General features: G+C 70.7%; 1 protein-coding gene across 3 annotated transcripts; it reads left to right on the forward strand.

Moving 5' to 3' along the window:
- The first annotated feature begins 449 nt into the window (after window positions 1–449).
- Window positions 450–24,561, forward strand: CLCN7 (Cl-/H+ antiporter 7). Of its 3 annotated transcripts, NM_001082211.1 has the most exon segments (25): window positions 883–1,160; window positions 7,445–7,516; window positions 11,454–11,525; window positions 11,692–11,757; window positions 12,087–12,219; window positions 12,395–12,504; window positions 13,120–13,200; window positions 13,828–13,890; window positions 13,971–14,054; window positions 14,447–14,540; window positions 14,690–14,754; window positions 14,895–15,011; window positions 15,344–15,398; window positions 15,853–15,913; window positions 16,187–16,325; window positions 17,039–17,132; window positions 18,021–18,190; window positions 21,155–21,206; window positions 21,293–21,420; window positions 21,968–22,053; window positions 22,146–22,275; window positions 22,438–22,497; window positions 22,600–22,776; window positions 22,847–22,927; window positions 23,618–24,558. In NM_001082211.1, coding segments are annotated over 25 exon segments (2,418 nt in total). In that variant the 5' UTR covers window positions 883–1,019; the 3' UTR covers window positions 23,705–24,558.
- The last annotated feature ends 1 nt before the right edge of the window (window position 24,562 follows it).

Raw genomic sequence — 24,562 nt, forward strand, 5'->3', positions numbered from 1 at the left:
CCACAGAGCCTGGCCCAGATACTTGTCTCTGGGTCCTTTTTCTGCTTTTTAAAAATTGCATTTATTTGAAAGGCAGGGTTAAAGCAAGACCTTTGACCCGCTGGTTCTCCCCCAGATGGCCCAGGGAGCCGAGCGAGGCCGCCTTCACGTTTTTCCCTGCAAACCCTGACTCGGGGCGTTAGCGTGTCAGGGATAAAGCAGGTCCTGGGCGTCCTCCATGCGGCCACAGATAGGGGGTCACAGATATGGGGGCCACAGATGGGGGCGTCTAAGGGAAGGCACGCGCTGGCAGGAGACCTGCGTGTGGGAGACACCTGGCTTCTGCGCTCTGCCCGTAGCCAGGGCTGAAGTGGCTGCACGGCCTCCCCTTGGGGTCACCCAGGGCCAGCGGGCGGCCAGAGCACCTGGCTTTCCTTCGGCACAGAAGCGCTCTGGGGCGGGAGGGTCTCCTGCGACCCAAGCGTCGTGGCCGCGTTTTTTATGTTTATTTACTTGGGGGGGGCGGAACCTCCATCCGCTGGGTCACTCCCATCTGGGCCCGGCCAAGTCCGGAGCCGGAGCTGCGTCCCGGTCTCCCAGGTGGCCCATCAGCTGCCAGGGCAGATGCACTCCCAGGGCCCTGCACCGGGCGCCGCGCACACGGGGCTGCCAGGGTGGGCTGCAGCGTGACCCCGAGTGCCCCTCTCCGGCCGCGCCCGAACCAGCTCGGTGCAGCCGGGCTCCACCCGCGCCTCCGCGGGCCCGGGCGGCATCCACCGCCAGGAAGAGCCCCCGCACCGCGCGTGCGGGGAGCCGGGCTCCGGGGCGCTCGGCAGACGCGTGAGGCTCGCGGAGCTCCCGGGATCCCAGACGACCCCGCGCGGCCTGGCCCTCGGCGGCCGCCGTCGCTCACCACGAGCCGGCAGCGGGGTCACGTGATCTCGCTTCCCTCTCTCGTCACGTGGCTGCCGGCGCCGGGTCACGAGGACAAGCCCGGGGCCCAGGGATCTGCCCGGCCGGAGTCATCCCGCGGGCTGGCCATGGCCAACGTCTCCAAGAAGGTGTCGTGGTCCGGCCGCGACCGGGACGACGAGGAGGCGGCGCCGCTGCTGCGGAGGACGGCGCGGGCCGGCGAGGGGACGCCGCTGCTGAACGGGGCCGGGCCGGCTGCCGCGCGCCAGGTGAGGCCGTGGCGGGCCCGCGGAGGACGAGGGGCGCGGGGCGGCCCGGGGGCGGTGGGCGGCCCGCGGAGGACGGGGGGCGCGGGGCGGCCCGGGGGCGGTGGGCGGCCGGAGGAGGACGAGGGGCGCGGGGCGGCCGGAGGAGGACGAGGGGCGCGGGGCGGCCCGGGGGCGGTGGGCGGCCGGAGGAGGACGGGGGGCGCGGGGCGGCCCGGGGGCGGCGGCCGGAGGAGGACGAGGGGCGCGGGGACGGGGCGCGGGGACGGCCGGGGGGCGGTGGGCGGCCGGAGGAGGACGAGGGGCGCGGGGCGGCCCGGGGGCGGTGGGCGGCCGGAGGAGGACGAGGGGCGCGGGGCGGCCCGGGGGCGGTGGGCGGCCGGAGGAGGACGAGGGGCGCGGGGCGGCCCGGGGGCGGCGGCCGGAGGAGGACGAGGGGCGCGGGGACGGGGCGCGGGGACGGCCGGGGGGCGGTGGGCGGCCGGAGGAGGACGAGGGGCGCGGGGCGGCCCGCGGAGGACGAGGGGCGCGGGGACGGGGCGCGGGGACGGCCGGGGGTGGGGGCGGCTCCGAGTCCGGCGCCCCTCCAGGAGCTGTCGCGCACTTCTGCCCCAGTGCGGGCCCTGAAAATGGTGAGACCGCGTGTGGCCTCCTTCCTTGTCTGGGACCCCGGAGGACGGTCGCGGTGGCGGTGGCAGCTCGCTCGGGGCGGGCGAGGCCGGGGCTCTGCCTGTCAGTCCTCTGCGCGGCCAGGGTGGGCTCGGGCGGCCTCACTGCCGTGGGGGCGCCGCTGGTGCACCTGCCGTCGGGTGGGGCGATGACGGGGGCATTTACCTCCTGGCCGTGGGTCTTCCTCTGCTTCGCCGGGTTTGAAGATCGGGACGTTCCCGTGCCTGGGGGCCGCCCAGAGGAGTGAAGCGGGCCTGTGTCCTGCAGGGGTGACCTGAAGTGACCCCCTTGGAAGTGGATGGGCTGTGGGCGGTGGCTTCCTCCCTGCCGAGTTTCTGTTTCTTTTCTCTGAAAAGAAAGCAGATAGGAGGGACTTGGCTGTGAGGCCCGGCCGGGAGCGGGGGAGCTGCCTGGGTTCTGTGGATTCACAGGGGGCTTGTGTGGGGGGGGGACCTGTTGACTCTCCCCTGGAGCCCATTGCTAGCTGGGTGTTGGTGCTGAGTGCAGGCGCTCAGCCGGCTGGCCATCGCGGTAAGGGCACTGTGCACCTGCTGTCTGGCCAGCGCCCCGCAGCTTTCCTGAGGACGCGCAGGTGCGTGGAGCGGCTCCCCCCACGGTGGGGGGCGTGAGCCCCACGGCAGGGAGGTCCTGCCGTAGTTGGGGTGCACCGTGGGGCGGGCAGGTGGGCCTGCTGGGCACAGGGGCTGCCTTTCGCTTTGTCATCTCGCAGCCCCCAGCGGTCCTGGAGGGAGACCTGTCAGGCCTGGGCGCGCCTGTGCCTCCCTTCCCGCATCGAGAGAAAAGCTGGCTTAGCGGCGGCTCCGGCAGCACCCGCGGCCGTCACGAGGCTCTTGGTGCCGGTCGTTCCCGGCCGCGTCAGAAACGGCAGCAGGCAGGTGACTCACCGCCGGCGCCTGCCATTCGCCGCTGACTGCGCCGGCAGCTGACGGCCACCTGTTTTTTATCTGAGAGGCACAGTGACTGCAGGGGAGGGAGAGACAGAAAGATCTTCCATCCGCTGGTTCACCCCCCCCCACGGCCAAGCAGCCAGGGCTGGGCCAGGCTCCGTCCTGCCCTGCCACGTGGGTGCCGGGCCCCAAGCCCTCGGGCTGTCCTCTCTGCCTTCCCGGGCACCTAGGGAGCAGAGCTGGGACCGGAACTACGCCCCAGGGTGGGACACGGTGCTGCCGCAGCCCCGTGGGGGAGGGGCTGGGCAGAGCACAGGGGCGCCCAGTGGTCAGCTGCTTTCTCGAGCGCCACTTCGAACCGGAACACAGCCCCGCTGACAGGCGCCTTGTGCGTGTGCAGGCTGCGGTGAGCCGAGCGAGCGCTCCTGCCTGGCTGCCTCCTGGCCCCCAGGCTTCACCGCAGGAGCTGCAGAGTTGCCCCGTGGCATGGGCACGCCGGCCTGGTGGGCGCCAGCGGGGCAGCGTGGGCCCCAGGCCGCTCCCAGCTTGCCGAGCGTGGGCGCCTGAGTGACCACGCAGGTCGCTGCCTGTCTGGCGCCGGGTAGGGGAGAGCGTGAGGTCAGCCAGCAGTCACGGTCATGTGTTGGGCAGGGGGAAGTGGACTCAAGGTCGCCTGGTGTGCACGGGTCCTGTGTTCCCCCCTCGCAGCGCCCCCCAGTGGCTCCATCTTGAGCTGCTGCAGCACCGCCCCAGACCTGGGGGCCGTGCCCTGCCGGTGGGCTCACACCTCCTCCTGTGGAGCCCCCCAGCCTGGAGGTGCAGGGCGTGGCTGGGGTCCTTGAGACAAACGGCCTGTGCATCAGCCTTGTGTGGAGCAAGTCTGTAACTAAGTCGCATTTAAGGAAGAAAGACCGTGAAGGGGCTTTTCTGTGGCCAAAGCTGCTTCCTGAAGGCCCTGGGGGAGGCCCGCCTGTCCCCGCCCCCGGGCCGAGGCTGTGGCCGGGTGCTCGGGCTTTTGCATTTGTGGTTGGGCCTCCGCCCGCCCTCCGCGTCCCGCCGGAGCCTGTGAGCAGTGCTGCCCGTGCCCAGACCCGTCCAGGCCCCTGTGCCTCTCTGTGGTCAGCGAAGCCGCAGAGATGGCCCAGGCAGAGCTCTGGAGTCCCACGGGGAGCCATGGGGTGGTGTTAGCCTGTTGCTTGTCTGTCGGCACAAGTGGGATAAAGGAGCCACTCGCCTCCCATATCGGGCTGTGGGCGCCCTCCCAGCCCCGCCGCCGTGCGCAGCCGCCTGCTGGTGCCCACTCTGGGAGGCCGCGGGTGGTGGCTCAGGTACTGGGCCCCTGCCCTGCACATGGGAGACCTGGATGGAGCTCCTGGCTCCTGGCTTCCACCCGGCCCAGTCCACCTCACGGGGCTGTTGTGGGCTTTGGGGAGTGAACCAGCCCATGGGAGATCTGGGGATAAAGCCACTGGCCGGCCTGCTGCCCGTCCCACCCAGGCCAGGCTGCGTCTCCCTCAGCTCTGCGCGGCGGCGCCCCACTGCGTCGTCCTGTGCCCGACTGCCTGGCTGCCCGGGGCCTGTGGAGCATGCCCTGAGGAAGCGACCGGCCTCGGGGTGCTGGTCACACTCGGCCAGGGTGTCCTTCCTGTGCCAGCGCCATGGCCGGCAGGACCATGCCGGGAGGGGGGTCTGGGGGTGTGCCCGTCACGGCTGAGGGAGGAGCAGGTGAGCTGCCGTGGTGTCAGCGTCCCGACCCCGGGGTCTCTGCTGGGACGCAGGCGAGCTCACCTGGGTGAGGGCAGGCGGAACCGAGGGAGCCTGGGAGCTGGAGGGCGGGAGGCGCGTGGCCCCGCCCACGCCCAGGCCTCGGGCTTCTGGCCACAGAGAGCGGGGGAACGGGAACTCTGTTGTTTCAGTCCGCCTGGTGTGGCACAGGGTCACTGCAGCCCCGGGAGGCCAGGCCCTCGCCAGTGCCGCAGGGGCCCTGTTCACGCCAGGCCCTCCGCTCCTGGCTTCAGACCCCCGGAGGAGTCGTTCCTGTGTCCCTGCAGTGTCTGCACTGTCGCTGTGTCCGCCTGGTTCGGCTGACGCAGGCGTGACCGATGCCCTGCGTCCGCTTCCTGTCCCGGTGGCCCAGCTGTTGCTGGCAGCGGCTTCTCTGCTCATCCTGCCACGCGGGGCCAGGGAGTGCGGCTCGTCCGCCCGCCCCTTCCTCCTGGCGTGACCGTGGTGGGGGCCCTGCAGGCGCGCCCCCTCAGAAGAGCCAGGTGGGCTTGTTGAGAGCTGAGGTCGCTTCCCTGTGGAGCAGCCTGTGTGACCCAGAGGCCTGGCGGTGGCTCCGTGCTGGATCCACAGTGCCGATCGGCACTTCACAGGAAGCCAGGCCGCGTCCCCGGGGCCTCCTTGCCGCTGAGCTCCACTCCACTTAGGTACTGACTTTTTTTTTTTTTTTTTTTTTTTGACAGGCAGAGTGGACAGTGAGAGAGAGAGAGACAGAGAGAAAGGTCTTCCTTTGCCGTTGGTTCACCCTCCAATGGCCACCGCGGCCAGCGCGCTGCAGCCGGTGCACCGTGCTGATCCGAAGGCAGGAGCCAGGTGCTTCTCCTGGTCTCCCACGCGGGTGCAGGGCCCAAGCACTTGGGCCATCCTCCACTGCACTCCCGGGCCACAGCAGAGAGCTGGCCTGGAAGAGGGGCAACCGGGACAGAATCCGGCGCCCCGACCGAGACTAGAACCCGGTGTGCCGGCGCCGCAAGGCGGAGAATTAGCCTAGTGAGCTGCGGTGCCAGCCAGGTACTGACTTAAAGATTTATTGTTTCAGGCGCCATGGCTCACTAGGCTAATCCTTTGCCTGCAGCGCCGGCACCCCAGGTTCTAGCCCCGGTCGGGGCGCCGAATTCTGTCCCGGTTGCCCCTCTTCCAGGCCAGCTCTCTGCTGTGGCCAGGGAGTGCAGTGGAGGATGGCCCAGGTGCTTGGGCCCCTGCACCCGCGTGGGAGACCAGGAGAAGTACCTGGCTCCTGGCTTCAGATCAGTGCAGTGCCCCGGCCGTGGCGGCCACCTGGGGGGTGAACCAACGGGAAAAAAAGGGGGAAAAAAGGAAGACCTTTCTCTCTGTCTCTCTCTCTCTCATTGTCTAACTCTGCCTGTCAAAAAATATTTATTGTTTCACTTATTTGAAAGGCAGTGTTACAGAGAGAGGGAGATCTTCCATCGGCTGGTTCACTCCGCAGGCGGCCGGGCCGAACCAGGAGCCTGTGTCTCCCGCGTGGGGGGAGCCCAGGGACTCGGGCCGTCCTCAGCTGCTTGCCCAGGTGCATCAGCAGGGAGCTGGCTCGGGAGCGGAGCCGCCGGGGCTTAAACCGGTGCTCCAGTGTGGGCTGCCGGCGATAGGCGGTGGCCTGACCCGTGGGCCGCGGCCTGGAGCTCAGGAGCCGCCGCGCCAGACCAGCCGCTGGGGCCCTCTCCGGTGACAGACCCGGGCCTGCCGATGCTCCCTCCGCCCACCGGGTAGGAGCAGGCACACGCGGTACACAGACAGGTGGACGTGGCCTAGGAGAGCTCCCCGAGCCGCTTCTCGTCCTGCCTGCTACCCTGCATTGCAGAGGGGCGTTAACCAAATGGAGCCTTGGGGTGTGGTCAGCGGGCACCTCCCGCATGCGGCTGTAAGAGGGGTGAGGGGCGCACACCTCTGTGCACGAGGGCGCATTCAGCCGGGTCCCTGCGGCACCCTCACACCTCGTCCCCGAGCCTGGCCTCCTGCCCAATCCTTGGCGTCTCTCCTGCTGAAGGTCCGAGGCGGGGCAGGTGAGGCCCTGTGCCTGGCAGGTGCCTGTGAGTCTGTCTGCTCTCTGCTCCTGGCGGGGGCGGGGCTGGCTTCTAGAAGGCGTCCTGGGACACCCCACCCAGACCCCCTCTGACCACGTGTCTGTGAGGGCCAGAGCTGCCCGGTCTGGGGTCCACAGTGGTTTCTGTCCTGGGATGATGGGACACCCGGAGAAAGAGAGCTCACAGCTGGGGACCAGGGCCAAAGCCCCGCAGGGGAGGCCTGGCCACCTGGGCTCCCTGGGGTCCAGCGTGCTGGGCTGGGAAGGTCAAGTTCTAGAAGCAGTTCAGGGACCATGTGTTCCGGAGGCAGACCCCTCCCACCCCTGGCTGGCCAGGTCCTGCCCCACCCTGGCTGACTGGGCCTCACTTGTGTCATCGGGAACCCTGCCTGCCTGCAGGGAGTGCTCAGGCCCCCAACTCCTGCTGACAGTGCTGTCGCTGAGTGCCCCGACTCCTGCCGCCTCTTCTCTGCTGGGCCCACTGCTAGTCACGCGAGTGCAGGGTGCCCCCGCGGTGGCTCTGCTCGGCCCAGGCACTTGCCCCGGTTGCCCTCCCCCCTCCCCACGTTTGCCGACATCCAGGAACGCGCTGACGTCCAGGAACGCGCTGACGTCGGGGAGGGCGAGCGGGGCCCGGGCTCCCTGCTTCAGACGAGAGTCAAGGCACGAGCCCTGACCGAGAGGCGGCCGCGGGGGTGGTCTCCAGCCCCTCGTCCTGGTGCTGGCAGGGTCTGTCTCATCCGGAACTTGATGGGGGAGGGGTGTGGGGTCCCCCACCGGGACCCTGGGGTGACTGCAGCAGCCCTGGCCCTGCGCCGGTGCCTGCTCCCAGCACCAGGTCAGCGCTGCCACTGCCCGTGCTCACGAGCTCTCTCCGCCTGCAGCCGCCTCGCCCTGCCGTGTTCCGGGTTGGACAGATGAGCAGCGTGGAGCTGGACGAAGAGCTTCTGGACCCGGTGAGCGGTGGCCTCGGCCGGGCGGTGGCCCCGCAGACGGAGCCCAGGGCGGGGCGGGGCGCAGCCTTGGGGAGTAAAGGGGCGGGGTGTCCCTGACCCCTGGAAACCCCGGAGAGAAACCGGACGGTTTCTCTCCGGCCCCAGCCGCGCGCCCGCCCTGGGAGGAGGCGGTTCAGGGCCGGGCGCTGTTCTGGCTGGGTCGGGTTCGAGGCGGGGTGCAGGAGTTCCCCGTGTGCTGGGCGCAGGGTGTAGACTCTCCCTGTTCGGTGGGTCTTTTCATTTTCCTGAAGACGTTCTTGGATGCACAAAAGGTTTGAAGCGGACAAGGTCCAGTTTGTCTTTCCGCTGTGGTCTGTGCGCATGGCGCTGTAGCTGAGGTTCTCTGAACAGGAAGCCAGCATTGGTTCCCAGTGGGCGTGGCCTCCCTGGCTCCGCCCCCGGCGCAGTGGTATGCCCCGCGTTGGGTGTGCACAAGCGGGGCTGCTCCCCCACCCCAGGAAGGTCGTGCCCATTCTGGGCCTGTGCCAGTGGCACAGCCACTCACGAGGCAGGCGGAGTCCTTCGCGCTCAGGGTCCAGGACCTGCCTTTTGTCCAAGGTGGATGTGTGGTCAGGCCAGGAGGGGCCTGATCTTGTGGGTCCTGTTCTGTTGCGTCTTTTTCTTTTTTAAAAAGTTTGTTTTATTTATTTGAAAGACAGAGTTACAGAGAGAGGTAGAGACAGAGAGAGAGGTTGTCCATCCGCTGGTTCACTCCCCAGGTGGCTGCAATGGCCAGAGCTGCACCGCGTGCCAGCCGCTGCTGCTTCTTTAAGCTTGCTTATGTGAAAGGCAGAGACACAGAGAGAGGGAGAGAGGTCTTCCATCTGCTGGTTCTCCCCCCAAATGGCTGCATCAGCTTGGGCTGGGCCAGGCTGGAGCCAGGAGCCAGGAGCTTCTTCCAGGTCTCCCTTGTGGGTGCCGGGCCCAAGCACTTCCCAGGCTGTCAGCAGGGACTTGGATCGGGAGTGGAGCAGTGAGGACTCGAACCAGCACCCCTGTGGGATCCTGGCACAGCAGGTAGCGGCTTAACCTTCTATGCCACAGTGCCAGCCCCCCCATTTTCTTCTAAATTGTGTAGGCTTAGTGTTTGATCCATTTGCATGAATTCCGGGTGTGGCTGTCTGGTTTCACCAACGCCACTATCAGAAAGACTGCTCTTCTCTTGTCGCATTGTCCCCCACCACTGTGGAGAAGCCCTGGGCTGCGAGCGTCGGGGTTCACCTGCGCACCCTTGGCGGGCTCGAACCCAGCCCGTGCCGGGGAGGCGGCAGGGCCAGGGCTGCCGCGCGGTGCGCGCTCTCCTCGCCTGGGCTGTTGGGGTCCTTGTCGACGTCTGCGCTGCAGAGCTGAGCTGGAGCGCGCTGGGGGGGAACGCCCGCGCTGTGAACCGAGGTGTTTCCTGTGATCAAGTCTCCGTTCCTCCTAGAGTTGGAGGCTTCAGTGTCTTGACCAGTGCCTTGACCCTCAGGGTGCCTGCGTGCTGTGGGCTTGCTGTGGACGCCCTTGAGGAAGGCCTGCGCGTGTGTGCACTGTGAAGAGGTGTTGGATCTTGTCGGCCCTTGCGTGTGTCTTGGTCGTGTCCTCCACTCTGTGGAGAAGGCGTAGCGCACCTGGTGACATGGCTGTGGAGCTGGGTGGGGGCCCGGGTGGGGTGGCTCGGCCCCGGCCCCCCATCCGGCTCAGGACTGCAGAGTGTGGACTGGTGGTGGGGGTGGCTCGGCCCCGGCCCCTCGTCTGGCTCAGGACTGCAGAGTGTGGACTGGTGGTGGGGGTGGCTCGGCCCCGGCCCCTCGTCTGGCTCAGGACTGCAGAGTGTGGGCTGGTGGTGGGGTGGCTCGGCCCCGGCCCCCCGTCTGGCTCAGGACTGCAGAGTGTGGGCTGGTGGTGGGGTGGCTCGGCCCCGGCCCCCCGTCTGGCTCAGGACTACAGTGTGTGGACTGGTGGTGGGGGGTGGCTCGGCCCCGGCCCCCCGTCTGGCTCAGGACTGCAGTGTGTGGGCTGGTGGTGGGGGTGGCTCGGCCCCGGCCCCCCGTCTGGCTCGGGACTGCAGAGTGTGGGCCCTGGTGGTGGGGTGGCTCGGCCCCGGCCCCCCGTCTGGCTCAGGACTGCAGAGTGTGGGCCCTGGTGGGGTGGCTCGGCCCCGGCCCCCCGTCTGGCTCGGGACTGCAGAGTGTGGGCCGTGGTGGGGGTGGCTCGGCCCCGGCCCCCCGTCTGGCTCAGGACTGCAGTGTGTGGGCTGGTGGTGGGGGTGGCTCGGCCCCAGCCCCCCGTCTGGCTCGGGACTGCAGAGTGTGGGCCCTGGTGGTGGGGTGGCTCGGCCCCGGCCCCCCGTCTGGCTCAGGACTGCAGAGTGTGGGCCCTGGTGGGGTGGCTCGGCCTCGGCCCCCCGTCTGGCTCAGGACTGCAGTGTGTGGAGTGGTGGTGGGGTGGCTCGGCCCCGGCCCCCCGTCTGGCTCGGGACTGCAGAGTGTGGGCCGTGGTGGGGGTGGCTCGGCCCCGGCCCCCCGTCTGGCTCAGGACTGCAGAGTGTGGGCCCTGGTGGGGTGGCTCGGCCTCGGCCCCCCGTCTGGCTCAGGACTGCAGTGTGTGGAGTGGTGGTGGGGTGGCTCGGCCCCGGCCCCCCGTCTGGCTCAGGACTGCAGAGTGTGGGCCCTGGTGGGGGTGGCTCGGCCCCGGCCCCCCGTCTGGCTCAGGACTGCAGAGTGTGGGCCGTGGTGGGGGTGGCTCGGCCCCGGCCCCCCGTCTGGCTCAGGACTGCAGAGTGTGGGCCCTGGTGGGGTGGCTCGGCCCCGGCCCCCCGTCTGGCTCAGGACTGCAGAGTGTGGGCCCTGGTGGTGGGGGTGGCTCGGCCCCGGCCCCCCGTCTGGCTCAGGACTGCAGAGTGTGGGCCCTGGTGGTGGGGGTGGCTCGGCCCCGGCCCCCCGTCTGGCTCAGGACTGCAGAGTGTGGGCCCTGGTGGGGTGGCTCGGCCCCGGCCCCCCGTCTGGCTCAGGACTGCAGAGTGTGGGCCGTGGTGGGGGTGGCTCGGCCCCGGCCCCCCGTCTGGCTCGGGACTGCAGAGTGTGGGCCCTGGTGGGGTGGCTCGGCCCCGGCCCCCCGTCTGGCTCAGGACTGCAGAGTGTGGACTGGTGGTGGGGGTGGCTCGGCCCCAGCCCCCCGTCTGGCTCAGGACTGCAGAGTGTGGGCCCTGGTGGTGGGGGTGGCTCGGCCCCGGCCCCCCGTCTGGCTCAGGACTGCAGAGTGTGGGCCCTGGTGGTGGGGGTGGCTCGGCCCCGGCCCCCCGTCTGGCTCAGGACTGCAGAGTGTGGGCCCTGGTGGGGTGGCTCGGCCCCGGCCCCCCGTCTGGCTCAGGACTGCAGAGTGTGGGCCGTGGTGGGGGTGGCTCAGCCCCGGCCCCCCGTCTGGCTCGGGACTGCAGAGTGTGGGCCCTGGTGGGGTGGCTCGGCCCCGGCCCCCCGTCTGGCTCAGGACTGCAGAGTGTGGACTGGTGGTGGGGGTGGCTCGGCCCCAGCCCTTCATCCGGCTCAGGACTGCAGAGTGTGGGCTAGTGGTGGGGGTGGCTCGGCCCCGGCCCCCCGTCTGGCTCAGGACTGCAGAGTGTGGACTGGTGGTGGGGGTGGCTTGGCCCCGGCCCCCCGTCTGGCTCAGGACTGCAGAGTGTGGACTGGTGGTGGGGGTGGCTTGGCCCCGGCCCCCCGTCTGGCTCAGGACTGCAGAGTGTGGGCCCTGGTGGGGTGGCTCGGCCCCGGCCCCCCGTCTGGCTCAGGACTGCAGAGTGTGGGCCCTGGTGGGGTGGCTCGGGTTTGGTTTCCGGGCTGCCCTTGGCTCAGGGTCGTGTTGCGTTCCCTCTGCTTCTCTCTGCCTCACTCTCCTGCGTGTCTGCCTTCTCCTTCCACAGGAAATGGACCCTCCCCACCCCTTCCCCAAGGAGATCCCACACAACGAGAAGCTGCTGTCCCTCAAGTATGAGGTGGGGGCTGCCTTCCCCCCCGCCCCGTTCCTCTGCTCTGCCCTGTGCCCTGTCCCCCAGCCTCTGGCCTGCACTCCCCAGCGTGGGCATGGGCGTGGCATGGGCGTGGCGTGGGCGTGGCGTGGGCGTGGCGGGTGAGCCACCTTGCCTGCCGTCTGGTCTGCAGAGCCTGGACTACGACAACAGTGAGAACCAGCTGTTCCTGGAGGAGGAGCGGCGGATCAACCACACGGTGAGCAGGCCGGGCGCCCGGGCGCTGCACCTGCTCCACCCGCCTCCCCTCTCCCCGGCCTCCGTGTCCTGAGCCCCCTCTGCTCTCCTGGTGTTTGTGGGAGCCCTGGGGTGTGTGACACGCGACCCTGCTGCCAGGCTCCGTGGGAGAGCGTGTCGGGGCAGGCTGTTCTGACTGACAGGTGTGGTGCCCAGATCACCAGCTGAGCGTGGGCTGTGGGAAGTCACCCTCCCAGCCTTGGCTGGAATCCCAGGAGCCTCCAGGTGGCCCAGGCCCAGCTGCCCCTTGTGGGAGCGGCCACACAGCCAGCCCTGCGTGCCCTCCCCCAGGCCTTCCGGACGGTGGAGATCAAGCGCTGGGTCATCTGCGCCCTCATCGGCACCCTCACTGGCCTGGTGGCCTGCTTCATCGACGTCGTGGTGGAGAACTTGGCCGGCCTCAAGTACAGGGTCATCAAGGACAGTATCCTTTGGTCTGCTCTGGCCGGGCAGGGGGATTGTCCCAGCCACGGTTGAGGGTGGCAGGGGGTGGACGGTGGGCCGGGGGCGTCCGTAACACAGCCCGTCAGCTCTGTGGCCCCAGGAGTGGGGAAGGAGGGGCCGATGTGGAAGCCCCAGCCCTCCTTGACGAGCCGCAGACATCGACAAGTTCACGGAGAAGGGCGGGCTGTCCTTCTCCCTCCTGCTGTGGGCCACACTCAACGCTGCCTTCGTGCTCGTGGGCTCCGTGATCGTGGCCTTCATAGAGGTGCGGCTTTGGGAGGCCCTGGGGCACCTCGGCGACTGGGTGGGGACCCCGCCAGCTCAGCCACGCCCACTGCCCCACTGCCTGGGGAGCGTGGACACCTGTGCCAGCGAGAATCGCATGGCAATCGGTAGAGCCATGTGGCACAGACCCGAGACCGCCCAGTGACACGAGACCATCCTGTGGCCCCACCGCACACTCCTGGCCCTGCACTCCCTCCCCCCGTGCTGGCTCCCCGCCCGCACCCAGGCTCCCGTGCAGCATGACACACACACACACACACACACACATACATACACACAGCCTGTGCCAGGGCCCCCGGGAGGGTGGGAGAAAGAAGGGGCAGCATCTGGAGCCTTCTGCGGGTGCACAGTGCTGGCCTCTGGGCAGGAAGCCCTGGTTCCTGCCTGGCACTGGCCCTCTGCTGCCCACCCGGGGGTGCACGGGGACCTCTGGCTCTCCCCCGTCAGCACCTCCCGGTCCGCAGGTCCCTCCGTGTCTGGGGTGGGGAGGCGGAAATGACTACATTGTGACACAAAGCCTCTTCCCGGCTCCCCAGGCCCCCTGTGGCTCCCCTGCCTGGCCCCCCGGGTCAGCTGTGCTCCCTCCCCCTTTTAGCCCGTGGCTGCTGGCAGCGGGATCCCCCAGATCAAGTGTTTCCTCAACGGGGTGAAGATCCCACACGTGGTGCGGCTCAAGGTGAGGGGGGGCCCTGCGGACCCCAGGCAGGTCCAGCCCCACCCAGGCCAGTGCCTGCTGCTGACAGGGTGCACGCGGGGCTCGGTGTCCTGTGAGTAGCACGCACGCGCCGTGCCGTGGAGCCGTGGGTGTGGGCGAGCTTGGTCCTCGCAGCCCCACGGCCAGGGCTCTGCCCAGGCGGTGTCCTGCGGTGAGCTGTGTCTGGTTTTCAGTGTCCTGTCCCTCTCACCGCTTTTAGCGTTGTCTGTGATGTCCTGGCCACCCTTCCTCCCAGGGCCGGTTCCATCTGCACCGCCAGCGTCCCTGGGCCTGGCGGTGGGCAGGGCCGTGGGGGCCCCTGGGGGGCAGGGAGAGGTCAGCTGGCAACCACAGGGGCCCCTGGCAGCAGGACAGGGTCAGCGGGGGGCTGCTGGGCATGGCCGGGGCAGAGGGCTCCCCCTGTCGCCTGGGAGGGCTGGCGAGCCTGGGCTCAGCGCTGGGGAGAGAGGCCCCTGCCCTTGTCTGCTGGGCCAGGTGGGAGATTGAGGGCACGGTGGGCACCAGCCCTGGGCTGCCGTGGGGGCAGGGGCCGCGCTGTGCACACAGTGGACGTCGCCCCACTCGCCCGACGCTGCCCTTGCTTTCCAGACCCTGGTCATCAAGGTGTCCGGGGTCATCCTGTCCGTGGTCGGTGGACTGGCCGTGGGCAAGGTAACTGTGGGAACCACCCTGGGCCTGGGAGGGCGGCCGTGGCCGGGCGTGGCGTCTGAGCACCCGGCCTCTGCCCCCAGGAAGGGCCGATGATCCACTCGGGGTCTGTGATCGCCGCCGGCATCTCCCAGGGGAGGTCGACCTCGCTGAAGCGAGATTTCAAGGTGAGTGCCCCCGCGCCCGCCCTGACCTTGACCCCGTGGCCTCTGCACGATCATTCTCCACCGTGTCCAGGTGGGGTCTCTGCCTGTGGGCGTGGTCAGGAGCTCTGAGCAGCCTCTCCCGGGAAGGTGCACCTCTGGCTGGACACGGAGCACTGGGGGCGTTCAGCGGTGCCTTAGCCATGCCACTGCCCTGGGACGGCCCGGTCTCCTCGGTGTCGCCAGTGCCGGGGTCTCCTGCCTGGGGTTAGAGACGGGGTTTTCAGTGGACCACGTCGGGTGTTCTTTAGGCCCCTTGGTAGCCTCTCCTGCCCGTGCTGAGCCCACGTCACGTGGGCCCTCTGTGGCTCGGCGTGCCCGAGGCCCACGGCCACCCTCTGCCTGTCCCGTTTCAGATCTTTGAGTACTTCCGCAGAGACACTGAGAAGAGAGACTTTGTCTCGGCTGGCGCCGCGGCCGGGGTGTCTGCCGCCTTTGGAGCCCCCGTGGGTGAGGAAGGCCCTGCCCGGCCTGGGCTTCTCCCTTGGGAGCCTGTGGCTGAGCAGGCCGGGAGGCCACAGTCCGCTGGGTGTGGGAGGCAGCAGTGGCACGGGTGCCCCAGGCCTGCGTGCTGCTTCAGGCCTGCGCCCGCCTCCCAGGTGGGGTCCTGTTCAGCCTGGAGGAGGGCGCCTCCTTCTGGAACCAGTTCCTGACCTGGAGGATTGTGAGTGCCACAGCCACTCCTGCGTGGCGCCCTGCGTCCCACTGCCCCCACCCCTGACTGCGGCACCCCCGGCCCAGCCCCCTCCCCAGTGCCCTGCGGCCGCGGGGGGCGGGGCTCAGGCACCGCCGTCTCTGCCGCAGTTCTTTGCGTCCATGATCTCCACGTTCACCCTGAACTTCGTGCTGAGCATCTACCACGGGAACATGTGGGACCTGTCCAGCCCCGGCCTCATCAACTTCGGGAGATTTGACTCGGAGGTAGGCCCGGCCCCGCCCGGCCCGGCCATGCCGGAGCCCGTGGGGGGAGGGGTCTGCGCAGTTCAAGCTCCTGCCTGTGGGTGTACAAGCCCCCCCCCCCCGCAGGGCCCAGCTTGTCACGTGGCTGCCACACGGCCCAGTGCTGAGTGCCGGGGTAGAGGGTCCCACACACAGCCTGTCTCTGGGGATGAGTGGGTTCCGGCCAGCATCTGGGCTCAGGGGCCGTGTGCTGCAGTCACTGGCTCGCGTGGGCTCCACCCTGGCCGGGTGGTCCCCGGTGGGGGTCCCGGGCCGTGGGCCCTCCCGCTCACCTTCGCTGCTTCCCTCTGTAGAAAATGGCCTACACCATCCACGAGATCCCCGTCTTCATCGCCATGGGCGTTGTGGGTAAGGGCCTCCCAGGGTCCGGACCGTGGCCTCCCTGCCTGCGGCTTCCCAGGTCCCCACAGGCAGCGGCCGGCCTGCAGGAAGAACCAAAGCCTCCGCCGCCCGCCTCTCCCCCAGGGCCGCCTTCCTCTCTGCCCCAGTGTTGAGTTCGGGGCTTTTCTGGCTCAGGCACCCTGGAGATTTGGGCGTGCAGAGTCCCTGTGTCTCCCACGTGCTGCCACGCGCGGCCCGCAGGCGGCCGTGCTGGGTATTCTCGGCTCTGGTTTGACGGGCACCTGCCGCCCGAGGCCGCGTGTGGAGTCTTCCGCTTGTGCCTCCATCACCCTCCGCAAGTGTGGTTGGGGCGTTGTTGGCCTGCGGTCTCTTATGCTCTGGAAGGGAGGCGGAGCCGTGCGGTGTGACGACGAAGCCTCTTGGCAGGCCCCGCCCCTGACCCCAGCCTCTCTGGGTGTAGGCGGCGTGCTCGGAGCTGTGTTCAACGCCTTGAATTACTGGCTGACGATGTTTCGGATCAGGTAAGGAGGAGCCCCTGGTGTGCCTATGCCGGGTGCAGCGGCGCTGGTGTCGGGGAAGGCTCACGCTGGCAGGGCCGCGCGGGAGGCTAGAGGGCTGCGGCGGCCCCTGGGCAGCCTTTGGTTCTGGGAGAGCGCGCCGCCATTCTGCTCCGGCGCCCAGTCCTCACACCAGTTCCCACCGCGGGAACCGAGCTCCGAGCTCCGAGGAACACTGCCTCGCCCCGGGGGCTGCCCCGCCCCTCGCGCCCAGTGCAGCCCCGCTCTTGGCCGCAGGTACATCCACCGGCCCTGCCTGCAGGTGCTCGAGGCCATGCTGGTGGCCGCCGTCACCGCCACGGTGGCCTTCGTGCTCATCTACTCGTCCCGGGATTGCCAGCCCCTGCGCGGCAGCTCCATGTCCTACCCCCTCCAGGTAGCCGGGGGGCCCGGGTGGGCGGGCTGGGGGGACAGGCTGCGGGGTCAGCTGGTCAGGGGCCACGCTGGGCCGCCCAGGGCCGGAGGACAGAAAGCGCCAGCGTGTCCGGCTCAGCCCAACCTCAGTCTGCAGGGGGCTCAGCCCGTCTCGGGCGCTGTGGCCCTGGGCACGGCCCTGTGGCCCTGGGCGCGGCGCTGTGGCCCTGGGTGTGGCTCTGTGGCCCTGGGCGTGGCGCTGTGGCCCTGGGCGCAGTGCTGTGGCCCTGGGCGTGGCGCTGTGGCCCTGGGCGCGGTGCTGGGCCGCGTCTCCCGTGCTCCTCCTGGAGCTGCATCCTGCTGAGAGGCGTGAACACAGGGCACTCGGTGCTCACGGCAGCCCCGTGTCTGTCCCTGGGCGCTAGGGGCAGCATCCTGTGGGGGGGGTGACGATGTTGGACTGTGGGTCCAGGGGTGGCTGTGGCAAAGGCCGTGGGTGACCAGCTGCGTGGCCCTGGTTCAGCCCTGCTCTGGGCCGCTGTCTCCCATGCACCCGGGACAGACCAGCTGTCCAGCCCAGGGGCCTGCTGAGCGGCCCCCGTGGGGGTGGGTCGCGTCCAAGGCTCGCCAGGCCTGCTGTGTGGCCTCACCTGGTGCTGTCCGGGCCGGCAGTGCAGGTCTGTGTCCACGGCCCCTGGCGCATCTGCCTGTGTTTCCTGTCTCCCAACCGCGCAGCTCTTCTGTGCAGATGGCGAGTACAACTCCATGGCCGCGGCCTTCTTCAACACCCCGGAGAAGAGCGTGGTCAGCCTCTTCCATGACCCGCCAGGTGCGTGGGCAGCGCGGTGGGGTGCGCTGGGGAACGGGCGCTGCGGTTGGGAGCTGCCGGCACCAGGCCGTCCCCCACCTCCTGGGTGAGGTTGCTCGTGGGTGGCTGGTGACCCCACGCCGAGGCCATGTCCCGGCCTCGCCCAGCCACGCATTCTTGATAAAAATGCAGACCGTGCTGTCACCTCCCTGACCGCGGCCCTCGGCCTCCCCGAGCACCCCACAGCCCGCGCAGCGCCTGCCCGGTGCGGGGAGCAAGGCCCCTGCGGCCCTGGGCATCGCCAGGCGTCACGCATGTGTCCGTGGCCCGGTGTCTGATGAGCGTTGCTCAGTGTGGTTGCTGGCAGCCGTGACCCCGCCCCACGGACCACCCCTCCCTGGTCCCTGGTGTGCACCGCATGCCCACCTTGCCCCCGGTCACCACCCCGCCAGCCCTCCTGCCCACGGGCCCCAGTGCTGCGGCACCGAGGCCCTGGTTCCCTCGGGAGCCCTGGTGGCTGGGTGTGGCCGTAGGCGGCCGCATCTCCATGTCCCTTGCCTCCAGGAGGGCTGAACTTCTGACCCACAGGGCCTGACCTCTGGCCCCCGACCGTGCCCAGGCGTGGAGGGCAGGCCTGTGGGTGTTTCCCGGTGCTTCAGTGAGGAAGGCCTGGGCGGCGCTGGGAGCCCGGTGCCCACTTGCAGGCCCAGGTGCCCCCACCCAGGGCCCTGGTGGGTGTGGTGACCCTCCTGGATCCCTTGGGTGCCGGTAGCTGCCGCCCATAGCAGCCCCCCCCCACAGCCCCTCCCAGGCCTTGCACCTCTGTCTTCTGGGGCTGCAGGGGCTGGGGCTCGGGGCACGGCCGTGTGGCCTGCGTGCGCCTGGGCCTAGCAGCCCCTGTCCCCCCAGGCTCCTACAACCCCCTGACCCTCGGCCTCTTCACGCTGGTCTACTTCTTCCTGGCCTGCTGGACCTACGGGCTCACGGTCTCTGCTGGCGTCTTCATCCCGTCCCTGCTCATCGGGGCCGCCTGGGGCCGGCTCTTTGGCATCTCCTTGTCCTACCTCACCGGGGCCGCGGTGAGTGCGCCGCCAGCCTGGGACCTCTTGGGTGGACGCTCAGGCCTTGTCACTTTGCCGTGGACGGAGGGTGGGCCTGGCGTGGCTCGCGGAGCCGTGGACGGAGGGTGGGCTTGGCGTGGCTCGCGGAGCCGTGGACGGAGGGTGGGCCTGGCGTGGCTCGCGGAGCCGTGGACGGAGGGTGGGCCTGGCGTGGCTCGCGGAGCCGTGGACGGAGGGTGGGCCTGGCGTGGCTCGCGGAGCCGTGGACGGAGGGTGGGCCTGGCGTGGCTCGCGGAGCCGTGGACGGAGGGTGGGCTTGGCGTGGCTCACGGAGCCGTGGACGGAGGGTGGGCCTGGCGTGGCTCGCGGAGCCGTGGACGGAGGGTGGGCTTGGCGTGGCTCACGGAGCCGTGGACGGAGGGTGGGCTTGGCGTGGCTCACGGAGCCGTTCTGAGAATGTGGTGATGCTTCCCTTTCTTCCTCTCCCTTCTTCATTTTATTTTTTTATGTTATTTATTTATTTATTTGAGAGGTAGAATCACAGACAGCGAGAGGCAGAGACAGAGAGAGAGGTCTTCCTTCTGCTGGTTCACTCCCCAAATGACCTCAACGGCCGGAGCTGGGCCAGTCCAAAGCCAGGAGCCAGGAGCTTCTTCTGGGTCTCCCCCACGGGTGCAGGGCCCAAGCACCTGGGCCATCCTCCACTGCACTCCCAGGCCCCACAGGGAGCTGGGTCAGAAGTGGAGCAGCCGGGACTAGAACTGGCGCACTATGGGATGTCGGCGCTGCAGGCAGAGGATTAACCTACTGCACCATAGCGCCAGCCCCATCTCTTCAATTTTTTTTTTTTTTAAATCACATATTTATTTACGTGAGTGTTAGAATTCCAGAGAGGGAGAGACAGAGGTCTCCCACCCCCTGGTCACTCCCCGATGGCCACAGCTGCAGGGCCCGGGCCTGGGCCAGGAGCTCCTTCCCGGTCTCCCACGCGGTGCAGGGGCTCAGGGCTCATCCGTCCTCTGGAGCTGGGCAGGAAGTGGAGCAGCGGGTCTCGAACCAGCGCCCATATGGGACGCCGGCGCCTCAGGCCAGGGCGTTACCTGCTGTGCCACAGTGCTGGCCCCATGGCAGATTTTTAGTTTGCGTCATAGCCACTCTGAGTTTTTAGCAGGAAGTGACTACAGGGAGCCGCTCTGCCCAGCCCCCGTGGGGCTGGGGCCTCCCAGACCCCGCTCTGCCCGGCCCCCGTGGGACTGGGGCCTCCCAGTCCCCGCTCTGCCCGGCCCCCGTGGGGCTGGGGCCTCCCAGTCCCCGCTCTGCCCGGCCCCCGTGGGGCTGGGGCCTCCCAGTCCCCGCTCTGCCCGGCCCCCGTGGGGCTGGGGCCTCCCAGACCCCCCTCTGCCCGGCCCCCGTGGGGCTGGGGCCTCCCAGTCCCCGCTCTGCCCGGCCCCCGTGGGGCTGGGGCCTCCCAGTCCCCGCTCTGCCCGGCCCCCGTGGGGCTGGGGCCTCCCAGTCCCCCTCTGCCCGGCCCCCGTGGGGCTGGGGCCTCCCAGTCCCCCTCTGCCCTCCCCCGTGGGGCTGGGGCCTCCCAGTCCCCCCTCTGCCCTCCCCCGTGGGGCTGGGGCCTCCCAGTCCCCCTCTGCCCTCCCCCGTGGGGCTGGGGCCTCCCAGTCCCCCTCTGCCCTCCCCCGTGGGGCTGGGGCCTCCCAGTCCCCCTCTGCCCTCCCCCGTGGGGCTGGGGCCTCCCAGTCCCCCTCTGCCCTCCCCCGTGGGGCTGGGGCCTCCCAGTCCCCCTCTGCCCGGCCCCCGTGGGGCTGGGGCCTCCCAGTCCCCCTCTGCCCTCCCCCGTGGGGCTGGGGCCTCCCAGACCCCCCTCTGCCCTCCCCCGTGGGGCTGGGGCCTCCCAGTCCCCCTCTGCCCGGCCCCCGTGGGGCTGGGGCCTCCCAGTCCCCCTCTGCCCGGCCCCCGTGGGGCTGGGGCCTCCCAGACCCCCCTCTGCCCTCCCCCGTGGGGCTGGGGCCTCCCAGTCCCCCTCTGCCCTCCCCCGTGGGGCTGGGGCCTCCCAGTCCCCCTCTGCCCTCCCCCGTGGGGCTGGGGCCTCCCAGTCCCCCTCTGCCCTCCCCCGTGGGGCTGGGGCCTCCCAGTCCCCCCTCTGCCCTCCCCCGTGGGGCTGGGGCCTCCCAGTCCCCCTCTGCCCTCCCCCGTGGGGCTGGGGCCTCCCAGTCCCCCTCTGCCCTCCCCCGTGGGGCTGGGGCCTCGTTTTGTTTTTCCTTTCTCCACCTCAGTTGCTCAGACAAGACCAAAAGCTGTAAGAGCCACAGCAGGTGGTCCGCACTGCCCGGCCCCTCCCCCGGGACGCAGCAGGTGGTCCACACTGCCCGGCCCCTCCCCCGGGACGCAGCAGGTGGTCCGCACTGCCCGGCCCCTCCCCCGGGACGCAGCAGGTGGTCCGCACTGCCCGGCCCCTCCCCCGGGACGCAGCAGGTGGTCCGCACTGCCCGGCCCCTCCTCCGCTCCCAGCCCGCCTCTGCTGTCTGTGCTGAGATGCGGGTCACAGGCCTCGGTGGTCTCGCTTGAACACCTGGTGGCTCTGTACATTCACAGTGACAGCAGCCTCCACTGCCATCTAGAATGTTCCAGAATGTTCTCTCCGTCCCCCAAAGCATCCCTGTGCCCGTCAGCCCCAGCCCTACCTCCATAGCACGGGCGCACACGCGTGCACACCCACGGCCTCCCTCTGCCCCTGGAGTCAGTGATTAGGTCACACGACCTTCCCTCGCGGAGGGCCTGCCCCTGGTGCGCGGGCACTTCTGCCCTGCGGCCTCTCCTCCGCGTGGGGCGTGGGGCATCGGCAGCACGCCGGCTCGTCTCCAGGACTTGCGTGGCACGGGGTGCCGTGGGGGACCTTGGTGTGTGTGGGCCGTGGTGGTCGCTGCTGTGGGTGTGGGTGTGAGCTCCGACGCCCCCTCCGTGTCCCCGCAGATCTGGGCCGACCCTGGCAAGTACGCGCTCATGGGCGCCGCCGCTCAGCTTGGTAAGTCGCGGCTCTGCTCGCGTGGCCGTGCCCATGTCCGTGTGGCCGGGCCCGCGTGGCCCCGAGGCTGACGCCCGGCCCCGCAGGTGGCATCGTGAGGATGACGCTGAGCCTGACGGTGATCATGATGGAGGCCACCAGCAACGTGACCTACGGCTTCCCCATCATGCTGGTGCTCATGACCGCCAAGATCGTGGGCGACGTCTTCATCGAGGTGCCCTGGGCCCGGGGCGGCGGGCAGCGGCTGGGCGGGGCGGGGCTGGGCGGACGGGGCTGGGCCAGGGCGGGGCGGGCGGGCGGCGGGCGGGGAACGGGCGGGGCGGGGCTGGGCGGCGGGCGGCGGCCCCGGGGCTGGGCGGGGGACGGGCGGGGCGGGGCAGGACGGGGCTGGGCGGGGCTGGGCCAGGGCGGGGCGGGCGGGCGGCGGGCGGGGAACGGGCGGGGCTGGGCGGCGGGCGGCGGCCCCGGGGCTGGGCGGGGGACGGGCGGGGCGGGGCCGGGCGGGGCTGGGCGGGGGACGGGCTGGGCGGGCGGGGCTGGGCGGGGCGGGGCGGGGCGGGCGGGGCTGGGCGGGGGACGGGCGGGGCGGGGCTGGGCCGGGGCCGGGGCGGGCGGGGCTGGGCGCGGCTGGGCGGGGCTGGGCCAGGGCTGGGCGGGCGGGCGGCGGGCGGGGCTGGGCGGGGCTGGGCGCGGCTGGGCGGGGCCGGGCGGCGGCGGGCGGGGCGGGGCGGCCCGGGCAGCGCGTGGCTCTGCCCCCCCAGGGCCTGTACGACATGCACATCCAGCTGCAGAGCGTGCCCTTCCTGCACTGGGAGGCCCCCGTCACCTCGCACTCGCTCACCGCCAGGTAGGCGCCCGGCCGCCGCCCACGGGCCTGCCCACCGCGGGAGCGCGGGCCCTGCGGCACGCGGCCTCCTCCCGGGCTCTCCTCTCCGGCAGGGAGGTGATGAGCACCCCGGTGACCTGTCTGAGGCGGAGGGAGAAGGTGGGCGTCATCGTGGACGTCCTCAGCGACACGGCGTCCAATCACAACGGCTTTCCCGTGGTGGAGGACGCCGGGGACGCCCAGGTACCGCCCCGCCCCGGGAGCCGCCCGCCGGCGCCTTCGCTCACAGCTGTGCGGGGCAGCTGTGGGTGACAGGAGGGGGACTCGGCGCGGGCCGGGGTCAGGGCTGCCCGTCGGGGTCCTGCGGGCGCCCGGCCGAGCAGCCACAGGCCTGCTTCCCCGCAGCCGGCGCGGCTCCAGGGCCTGGTCCTGCGCTCCCAGCTCATCGTCCTCCTGAAGCACAAGGTGCGAGGGGGCGGGGCGGGGGCGGGGCGGGGGGTGGGGACGGGGCGGGCGGGGGCGGGCGGGGCGGGGCGGCCCCGGCGGCTCTGACGGCCTCTGCCGCAGGTGTTCGTGGAGCGCTGCGGCGTGGGCCTGGCGCCGCGGCGGCTGCGGCTCAAGGACTTCCGGGACGCCTACCCGCGCTTCCCGCCCATCCAGTCCATCCACGTGTCGCAGGACGAGCGCGAGTGCACCGTGGACCTGTCGGAGTTCATGAACCCCTCGCCCTACACCGTGCCGCAGGTACCTGGCGCGTGGGCGGCCGGGCCTGGCGGGGGTGGGGCAGCGCCCTGACGTCCGGTGCTCCGTGCAGGAGGCGTCGCTGCCCCGCGTGTTCAAGCTGTTCCGGGCGCTGGGCCTGCGGCACTTGGTGGTGGTGGACAACCGCAACCAGGTGAGCTGTGCGGCAGAGACCCCGCCCACGCTGCCCCAGTGCGGCAGAGACCCCGCCCACGCTGGCCCCAGTGCGGCAGGGACCCTGCCCACGCTGCCCCAGTGCGGCAGGGACCCCGGCCCCACGCTGGCCCCAGTGCGGCAGGGACCCCGGCCCCACGCTGGCCCCAGTGCGGCAGGGACCCCGCCCACGCTGGCCCCAGTGCGGCAGGGACCCCGGCCCCACGCTGGCCCCAGTGCGGCAGGGACCCTGCCCACGCTGCCCCAGTGCGGCAGGGACCCCGGCCCCACGCTGCCCCAGTGCGGCAGGGACCCCGGCCCCACGCTGGCCCCAGTGCGGCAGGGACCCCGGCCCCACGCTGGCCCCAGTGCGGCAGGGACCCCGGCCCCACGCTGGCCCCAGTGCGGCAGGGACCCCGGCCCCACGCTGGCCCCAGTGCGGCAGGGACCCCGGCCCCACGCTGCCCCAGTGCGGCAGGGACCCCGGCCCCACGCTGGCCCCAGTGCGGCAGGGACCCCGCCCACGCTGGCCCCAGTGCGGCAGGGACCCCGGCCCCACGCTGGCCCCAGTGCGGCAGGGACCCCGGCCCCACGCTGCCCCAGTGCGGCAGGGACCCCAGCCCCACGCTGGCCCCAGTGCGGCAAGGGTCCCGCTGCGAGTGGGTGCTGACGCCATGCGTTGCTCCCGCAGGTGGTCGGGCTGGTGACCCGGAAGGACCTGGCCAGGTACCGCCTGGGCAAGGGGGGCCTGGAGGAGCTCTCACTGGCGCAGACGTGAGGCCCTGGCCCTGCCCTCGGCACAGCTCCCCCGGCCCCTTTGTGCCTCCTCCCGGGGTCCCTGGTCTCTGGGCCAAAGCCTCCTTGCTCCCGGTGCGGTGGACGCGAGCGTCGGGCAGAGCTGTGAGCACAGCCGCGCCCCGGCTCGTCGCCTGCCCTGTGCCTCCACCTTGCTCCTCTGGGCCGGGGCCCTCGGGGTCTCCTGCAGCAGCCCCCCCGCTCCCGACCGAGTGCTCCCTGGAGCCAGCAGGAGGGGCCGGTGTGAGACGGACAGGCTGCACCTGTCACCTCCGTGCCTCGCCCCACCTGGGGCGCGCCCCCCCAGGGAGCCCTGCCTGCACCCCGGGCCGGGGTCTCGGGTCCAGCTCACCACTGTCACTTGAGCCTCGGACCTGGGCATTGTGCGCAGGGGGCGGCTTCCTGCTGGGCCGGGGAGCCCAGCCCAGAGTCCCTCTGGGACGCTGGAAGCCACCTCTGTGTCCTGCCTGTGTCTGCCACAAGGTGGCGCAGGCCCCCGTGGAGGCTCAGCGCCCTCCCCAGGGAGAAGCAGAGGAGCCGCCAGAGACAACCAGCACTGCCTCCCCTCCCCCGCCTGGACCCTGCTCCTGCACCCAGGCCATGTCGGGTGGGGCCCCCGCGGGCCCTGCGAGAGGGGGCTGCCCTCACTGGGGCCCCGGCCACTCGCCTGGGCGGGGTCCAGCCTGGACAGAGCCCGGTGCGAGACACAGCCCGCGGGACCTCACAGACGGAACCAAAAACGCATGTGCAATCCCCGTCCTTGGTCGTTTTGTACTGGTTGCGTGTTGCAATGGTGATGTTTTGGATATATCAGGTCAAATAAAACGGACTTGACATTCAC

The sequence above is a fragment of the Oryctolagus cuniculus genome, chromosome 19, assembly GCF_051225735.1.
Source record: "Oryctolagus cuniculus isolate XC-2025 breed Fujian yellow rabbit chromosome 19, ASM5122573v1, whole genome shotgun sequence".
NCBI lineage: Eukaryota > Metazoa > Chordata > Mammalia > Lagomorpha > Leporidae > Oryctolagus > Oryctolagus cuniculus.

Excerpts from the sequence above, each read along its gene's own strand:
- CLCN7 (XM_051830241.3), top strand. The coding sequence starts at position 1,020 with ATGGCCAACGTCTCCAAGAAGGTGTCGTGGTCCGGCCGCGACCGGGAC. Across the intron at positions 13,201-13,827 it reads CACACGTGGTGCGGCTCAAG|ACCCTGGTCATCAAGGTGTC; the intron begins GTGAGGGGGGGC and ends CTTGCTTTCCAG. Across the intron at positions 18,191-21,154 it reads CCTACCTCACCGGGGCCGCG|ATCTGGGCCGACCCTGGCAA; the intron begins GTGAGTGCGCCG and ends GTGTCCCCGCAG.